Genomic DNA, 9067 nt, shown 5'->3' on the forward strand with positions numbered 1-9067 from the left:
TTCTTTTGTAAAATGCTTTTTTTCTGACCGATGTATTTATTTTTGTCGTTACTGGAGGCTGAAGTATTCTGTCCAATAGAAGAACCGCCCTTTTTTTCCACGTTATGTTTATAAAGTTTGTTGCACTTGACAAAGTGTAGTGTGAAAGCGGACCACACAAAATTAAAATGAAACAATGTTGCAGATTCACTGCCTGAACCGCACCGAGTCCCGCGAACTACATACTGTATGTGAAAGAACCCTTATGGCACGTTCACACCAAACGCGTCCAAAGTGTCAACAGCATCAGGTGTACATACACAATATATGGTGGACACACTTCTAGGGACCATCAAAGGTCCCTCGTCTCCTGTGTGGCGTGTTTTAAAGCTTTTCACGCGGCGGACGCTGTGCATTTTGAGATTTTAAGTTTTTGACGTGCGTCTGACGCTGAAGTTGGGATTGTTAAACTTTTGGGGCATATCGTGGTGCATCGATCAGGAGCTTTCCCCAACTTTTCCCCAAAGTATCAAAGTTGGAGCCCTGCCTTGCTTTCACTCTTTCTCCCATTGACTGAGGTTACTCATTGAAAACAAAGGTTTCCCAGGGCCTCCAGCGGGCCCATTTTGGACTCTAGCCAAAATGGGCCATTTTTGACAAAATTAGCAATTTTTTTTGCAGGACCAAGTGGATTTCATTCTGCTCCTCCCCAAGGACACAATTAACTATTTGTATGGCTTTGTGCGTCTCTTTGTGTCCACTACAACTTGCTACTTTGCACGATTTACGCATGAATTCTTGCGCGATATCCCAAGTCCTTGCTGCAACGGATTTGCAGAAAAATGGAGGCGTTTTTGATTAACGGACGGCACATTGCCCTGCAGCGGAGCAGTTATGGCTCCAGTGGAAATCCAGTGTTAAACATGCGGGACAGGGCCCTTTAGGACCAGGGTCATGCACCCCTTCTGCCAGAGATCTTTATTTAGTCTCTTTGAACCCCTTAGTGTCAATTTAATGTTGTTTAAATCCAAATTAGAGTGTTTAAGGCAATGTCAGAGAACACATGAGAACATGTTTAATGAGGTGGTGTTTATGCAGACTGCAGAGAACGTTGGACTGGAAATCATTACATTATATTTTCCTTTACATTGTACAAAATGTAAAGGAAGCTCAGTCATGTACAAAGCGTGACCAAGCTTTATGACCTAGTCATGAGTTTTTATGACAGGGATTTGATTTGTCTTAAACATTGTTGTGTAATTATTGATATTTCTAATGATCATAGAACTAATTATTTGTTTGGAGCTCATTCCTTTTTTCTTTCAACAGGTGGCAGCTGGTCTACTCCCACCCCGATGATCATAGTCCCCCCCACATCTTCTCCAGCTCTGTCCTCTCACAAACGCACCCCGTCTGAAGCCGACCGATGGTTGGAGGAAGTCACTAAATCTGTCCGAGGGCCTCAGCCCAGTCCCATCCTGGCAGCATGCACACCTCCCTCACAGTCCTTCACTCCCCCGATGACCATGCCTGCATCATCGCTCCCATCTATTCCACCAGTGGCCTTCATACCTCCCCCACCCGCTGCTGTCCCAGTGCTGCCCCCTCGCCAGCCTGCCTTCCCCACGCAGACTCCAACCTCGTTCCCCATGTCCAACGGTCTGCCGTATCCCCAGCCCAGCGTACCCGTGTTCGGCATCACCCCGTCACAGATGGTGGCCAACGTCTTCGGTTCGGCCTCGCAGCCTCAGCCCTTCCCCCTCCCCCTCCCAGCCCCCTCAGTGTTACAGCACGATAACGCCGCCCACTTCGTCAAACCTTCACCACCCGCCGCAGCCACTCCCACCCCCCTGCAGTCGTCCAATGGAAGCGCGACCTTCAATGGGGCCGACCGCTGGGCCGCCTCCTCCCCATCCACACAGCCTCCACGGCAACCGGAGGAAGATGCCTTCGAGGCGCAGTGGGCAGCTCTGGAGAGCCGCTCACACCAACGCACGTCACCCTCCCCCACAAACCCCTTCTCTACGGAGCTGCACAAGACCTTCGAGATCCAGCTCTGAAGACTGGGAGTCACAAAGCACTGGACAGGCAGGACTTGGTTGAGCTGGTTGGTGATTGTCTACTGTAGAGATGGGAACGCCCCCCACCCTGCTCACTCTGTGTGTCAGTGAGGAAACGATGAGAAGGGACGACAGCGTTGATCAGCAGTGAAACTGTGAACATGAAGCCATCCAATCAGAATCATTCACACTGTTCTCCTGTCTTCATCCTGTGGAACATCCAAACCCATCCACACCTGCCGTCAGCTTGCCTTTACGCACATCCAGCTTCTAGCGCCCCCTATTGGCAGCAGATCTTCAGTGCAGCAGTCAGAGAAAACTCCTTAAGTTCCTGATCCATGAGACAAAAAGTGAGACAATGCCAAAATCTTTATTTTTTATGCATCTAGTATATTTTCAATAGCTTTGGGAAATTAACAGAAGAGATGCAAGTGATCTTGCCAAAGGCACAGACGAGCGATAATGATACATGTACACAAGAAATGGTTTATATTATATAGTCATAAAAATGTATATATCTATAAAGAATCTATATTGTACACACAGCTCAAAGCAGTGCTAATTTTTAATGTAATGTAAGGAGATTTTGTGAAGGGACAGCTGCTTTATGTTTGTGCTTTGTTGAAATCCTTATTTTTGACGATAACGCTCTTAATGGCTGTTCTGTGGACGGATGTGAAGCGTCTCACTGTAAATAAGGTGTCATTGCAGCAACAATCATTGTGGACCTAGCAGTGGCGCTGAAGCCCAACTGGTTCCTGATGGTTTAGTACTTCTCAGTACTTGACTTTCTACCGCTCCTGACGTTGTCTTTCTTTTCATGTGTGGTAACAATCTTTTTAATTTTATTTAACACAGAAGAATGCATCATCTCATGCTTCGCCACCTCTTTTTTTTTTAATTTTCTTTTTAATAGTTGATTTTTAAATTCTTCTTTTGCACAAGCACTAAAATGAATGATTTGACCTTACAGGTGACCTTGATATAAGTGTGTGTGTGTGTGTGTGTGTGTGTGGGTGCTACAGTACCTGCCCTGACCTCCATTAGCCTGCTGTGGCTCTGACTGGCAGCAGAAAAAACCTGCAGGGAGATTTAAAAAAAAAAATGGGTTCTTCTGACTGTCTGATTTTTCTTTATCATTGATTTTATTTTTTTAATCAAACATGAAAATGATTACTCTGATATATTTTTTTTTTCTCCCCATTTTGTAATTATATTTCATTACTTTATTCGTCTTCTTTCGAGAAATACTGAAGTAAAAAGATTGAATAAATGTATGGTGGTAGAGGACAAAGTAGTCTGTGTTTTTAGTGAAACATGCACCATGAAGAGGAGCTAATGGGCGTGGCTGTAAAGACCCTCACCAGGATGACTGAATGAATAACAGCACACACACTTACACCTACACCACACAGCCCGTTGGAAAGGGAGATATCAATATCAATCACCAACTTATGTCTAATGTTACAAAATGGTATTACAGTTTTTTTCAGTCGCTAACAAGCGTTTGTTCAACCATTTGTCACATTTTCAAAACTCTAAACACAATTAGAACAGCATCAGTCTTTTGTGGCCCGACCATTCACACATTTAACGTCGTTTTCACACAATATGCAGTCAGTGGACACATTTCCACAATGCTTACATTTTCATAACAGACAAGCTATACCTCCCAACAAAATTATGGATTGTTTTTGTATTATTTACGAATGTAAACACACAAAATCCCACAATAGCAAAAACAATATTCTAAACCTTAGATACAGTATAAAAACGTCTGTTCAATAACGATACACCTCAGCTGATAACACATTATTCAATAATTGACACACAGCTGATTTGTGCTGGGTAAATTGGCCCAACCACAGCTAATTCCAGTCTTGCTTAGTGGCAGGGGTTAAAAGGAGGACTTTGAGGAGTGATGTTCTTGGAAACAGAAAAAAAATGTTCGGACGAGGAAGAGTAAGAGCAAGGGGCCCAGGGAGAAGAGCAGGACTAAGGGGAGGGCAAGGTAGAGGTGTAAGAATGTGTGGTGGCAGCATTCCAAGGGCTGCAAGAACAGTAGTCTGTGATGAAATTTGTGCCACTATCATTGACCATGTAATCAACCATGGTCTTTCACTGAGAGAGACTGGTGAAAAAGTGCACCCCAATTTGAGTCGGTCAACAGTTGCCTCCATTATACGCATCTTTCAACAAACCAACAGGTAAGTATTGCATTCTACATGGATTGTTTCTATTGTCACTTGACGTGTCAATAAGGCCATACAATAATGCATATGCTGATTTATTTGTCCCTCTAAAGAATGCAATGTCTTCCTCTGGGGGAAGAGGAAGCTCCTCAATAATGATCGAGAGCTTGCTATTGTAGAAATTGTTGTTGCAAATAATGCAATAAAGCTGCATGGAATTCAAACTAGAATTGTGGAGGACTATGAGATATTTGACAATATCGATAGCATCAGCCTCACAACCATTACGTGGACATTGTCCAAACACAGAGTGTGGATGAAGCAGCTCTACACTGTTCCCGTTGACAGGAACAGTGTAGAGAGTCAAGGAGCTATGGTGACAATATATCCAGGTATAGTACTGCATATTCAATTCAGTGTACGGTTCTATAAGCTTTGCATTTTGCAAGTAGGTTACAGTACAGTTTGGTATACAGTAATGAGATTTACATGAACTTTGTTTGAGAGTTATGGAATTGGAGGCTAACCAGGCCTCTCATGAATTCATATACATAGAGGAGGCTGGATTCTATGTGGCCAAAAGGCGTCAACGTTGATGAAATGTAAGTAGAAAAAGGGCCACAGTTTTCCAGGACCGAGAAGAGCAAACATTACCATGTGTGCAGCAATAGCAAATACAGGATTACTGATGTCAGGTTGGACCCTACAATACTGAGCTCCTCCTTGCCTTTCTCAATGATCTCCACCAGCACCTGGTTCCAGAGCAGGATCAAGAGGGTGAAAACATGAGGACCTTTGTAATCACCTTGGACAATGTGGCTTTCCATCATTCACAATTAAGCAATAACAACAGGGTTAGAAGTCCACCCAAGACTGGTACGTCTCTTCCTTCCACCGTATTCACCTTTCCTCAACCCCATAGAGGAGTTCTTTTCTGCATGGAGGTGGAAGGTTTATGACCAGATGTCCCTCCTTGAAGCCATGGATGCTGGCTGCAGTGACATCACAGTTGATGATTGCCAATGGTGCATCTGACATACCAAGCAGTTTTATATCAGGTTCATCGCCTTGGATAATATCAGATGTGATGTCAATGAAAACATGGTCTAACCCTTAAGATCACAGAGATTAGATACAGTAATCTTGTGCTTTTTGTTTTTAGTTCCCATCTTCTCCCCCCCCCCCCCCCCCCCCCCCTTTTTATCTGGGCTTTTTGCTGTTGTTTGTTCCGAATGCTCTTGTGTTTCATAGATATTTTGTTCACTCAAAGCTACTGTAAATCTTTTTCTGTTCTATCATATTGTAAATAGTATTTCTACTGTACCTCCTGTAATAAACAGTAAAGGAACAAAAAAAAAAACGATTTGCTTTTTAGTGGAATGCTTTTGAATGTGGGCATACATACAGTTCCCAACCAAGAAATTTAGTGTAAAAATGGTGGGTTGCATGTTTTTCATTGCAAATACCTGTAAAACTGAAACATAAAAGTCTATGCAGTTCTTTGTAACGTCAACAATAGCCAGTATTTTGAAACCAGGTGTACTTTGATTGACTGCATGTACCTTGTGAAGTGAAAACAAGTGTTATTCGTTGACAGGATAATTTCATTTTGAATCAGATTTCCAGTGTTTTGGTAAAGTTAGTGGGCAGAGAAAGATGTGAAGAGTTAGTATTTATTTAACAAAATGTGTTTTTGAGAAGAAAAGTATCAATTTTGGCCAATTGTGTACAACAACATATGTTTGCTATGGGGTGTTAAAACAATGAATAACATAGATAAATAAAAGTTCAATGTATATTTTATTATTACACTAATCTCAAGTTTGTCTTACTCTTGCCCTGCAGATAATGCTGAGAGTTCAGTTCACGTTATGGGTAATACTGAGACTTTTACTTCCCTTTATAAAGTGGGCTGGTCTAATTAGAAATAAGTTAAATTGATAACTTCATTATAAATATTGCAGGGTTGTTTCATCACTGGAACGATAAATACATTTTTTTTCTTCTAAAAGTCTACTACTTTTTTTTTTGAGAACAAACTTCAGTTTTGCTTATTGGAACTAGTTAAACTGAGAAGTTGTGATTGTCATTATACAAATCTACTGTGTGCGCACACGCGTTCTGGTACGACCTTAAACTCAATCCTCTGAATCCTGAAATATGCCGGAACCAAAGTTAATCAGAACTGAAGAAGTCCGTTACCTTAAACACCTGGCCAGGAGTCTCATGGACTTATAGATTTGTATTATTAATTTATTTATTCATTCATTTTCCCCCCTGTGGATGCTGAACTACATGGTGGTTCAAAACTGATGTGGAAAAGAGCATCTCTGTCAATGTACTGACTTTTCTTATTGTCTTTGTTTGCTGCTTTAAATGTATGTATGGCCTGTAGTTTGGGAGCCAAAGTGAACATGGTTTTGTTGTCGTAGTTTTTTTTCTCACTTTTTCTGGTAGTCTAGGGCATGCTTATCATGAATCGGGGGCAGTGACTATTGATATCTGTTGGGCAACTCATGATATCGGATACAGCCAAATTCAGAAATACTTCAGATTCCTCTGAACAAACTTGAAATTTGCTTATATTCGGCAATATGTGATGTTGAAGAGATTGTCAGAATTATTTTTGGAGTTTATAATTGGGAATTAACCCTTCCCCTCAAATTTGCATATGGGCTGGGTGTTGGTCATGAAAGAATTATGGGTGTCACTTTTGTTTTGCCCTTCATGTCTTATAGATTAGTCTAGGCCGAGTTACTGAAAAACACTCACATGTCCCTGTACAGTCACTATTGTTTTAAGCACATGTTTACCGTGCCTTTGTTAAAAGTTATTTTGCTTAGGAAAGACATCAGACCATGACTAGCCACTCTTGTGAAGGCACCTAATGTCAGTAAAAGTACTAAAGCATCACTAGAGTTGTGTATGTTTACAGTTTGACCAAGTTTAAGGCCAGTTTTAATTATGTTTTAATAGGATCAAGCGAGCACTCACAATTAGTACTGTATGTGCTAGCATCTTTTCAAAGCCAGTGCCAAGTTCTGTCAACGATGAAAATGCCATCGTGATCGGAGAGGTAATGTTAAAGGACTTTGAGCAATGGCCAGAGGGATTTTACAGGATCATCTCTAAGAAGCTAGAGAAGATTCTAGCAAATCTTTGAAGATTGGTGAGTCCAAGGGTTCTGACCTGAATGCCATCCAGTCAAGGGTCATTAGCCAGTAACAGATATGTTGATGTGAAGGAGGTGTTTGCCTGTGAGCTTGTATAAGGCTGCTTGTATGTGGTAAGAATAATGGGAAGGGTCATTAGTCTTTTCCAGACTTGCATGTTCTTCTACCAAAAAGGGAAGCTTTGATTGAAAATGTGATGAGGGCCTATTTTCAGACAGTTCTATTTCAAAATCCCGGTTCTGACGCGCCACAACTAAACCCAGAAGACTTTGGATGGGAAAAGGACACAATAAATAAATCGCTCTGCCCAATTGCTCTTCCAGAGAACTCTAAACCTGCTCCAGATTACATAACCTGAACTATTGCCGCACAGTCATTGCAATGTTGTTAAACTCTGAAAGCTTTTTTTTTTTGTGTCATTTGGTAAAAAATCTATTATCACCTTTAAGCATATTGTAATACAAAGTGTTCTGACAGGGCACTTTTACTCCTCCTGGCCCTATTAATGAGATTTATAAATCCAGGAGCATGACTCAACCTTTCAGCCAATCAAAGATCTTTTTACAGAGTGCTCCGCAAGCTGTTTCTGGGCATGACTATTGGCTAAAGTGATGTGTGTTCAGGTCTTCTGTAGTAAAGATCAATGGTGGACGTTCCATGGGGAGAACTCTCCATCACAGCGTTAGACACAGTGGTTACACGGCAACGACAGAGGAAATAGGAAGACCCACGTGGAAAAGAAACAGAATCAAGGACAAACACGCTGAGGAGGAACGGACTCACGGAGATGAATCACGTGTAAACCTCATAGAAACACATCCAAGGTGGAGAGAACAGATGCAATTCATTTGCAGTCTGGATGCCGAGTGGAGTGGGTCTGACCGTCAGCTGGGATCACTGCTGCCTGTGAGTAGTGTGGGGGGGAGGAGCTACAGCAGCAGCTGCCGTTGCTTTGGAGGAGAGATCAATAACTAGAGAGTGATACAAGCTTTCATGTCAGAGTCTCTAAAACATCAGAAAACTCTCCAATGACACCAGAAAAAGTCCCTACATTAGCCACAAGTCTCTATGGAGAGAAAAAAGTCTCTAAGAGCTCCGTAGTTGCAGCGTTCATGGGAACACCGGTAAGGGACAATAGGTTTCGAAACCGGAAGGGTGGAGCCTGGTTGTTTTTATACAAGTCTCACAATTCTACATGCTGCAGCTTTAATGTCATTCCTCTGTTTACAATCTGCCAGCTCAGTGACTATGCCATGTTCACCTGTTCACTTCCAAGGTCTTTGAATGAGACATTGTAGCGAGGCCTAGTGAATACATGAAATAAATGATTGCTAGATTTCTAGGCTTTGACAAATAGGGAGAAACTTCATATTACTGTCTTCAACATTTTGCATTATTATTTCTTTTTTACTTCAGGTATTCAGGTAGTCTTGCTGACAGAATTATGATAAATTGCTTTGTAACAATGGCCAAAAATGGGTTAATTATTTTCTACTTGGATTCATATGCCATCCAGCAATAAACACTGTATAAATAATTAAGTTTCACAAATTTGATGTGTTTAATGCAAATGACCATGGAATCATAGGAAAGTCCCATGTTCTGATGATTTGGGAGTGTCAGACATGAAGGGGTTAATAACTGCATAACTTAATAGCTCTTT

The 9067-nt window shown here is 41.7% G+C and overlaps 1 protein-coding gene across 1 annotated transcript in view; it reads left to right on the forward strand.

Moving 5' to 3' along the window:
• Window positions 1-5408, forward strand: part of numb (NUMB endocytic adaptor protein) — a 67762-nt gene extending 62354 nt beyond the window's left edge. The window contains 1 exon segment of the mRNA XM_028437330.1: window positions 1285-5408. Coding sequence (XP_028293131.1) covers window positions 1285-2039 — 755 coding nt within the window. The 3' untranslated portion in view covers window positions 2040-5408.
• The last annotated feature ends 3659 nt before the right edge of the window (window positions 5409-9067 follow it).

Source organism: Gouania willdenowi, chromosome 22 (genome assembly GCF_900634775.1).
Source record: "Gouania willdenowi chromosome 22, fGouWil2.1, whole genome shotgun sequence".
In the NCBI taxonomy this organism is placed as follows: Eukaryota; Metazoa; Chordata; class Actinopteri; order Blenniiformes; family Gobiesocidae; genus Gouania; species Gouania willdenowi.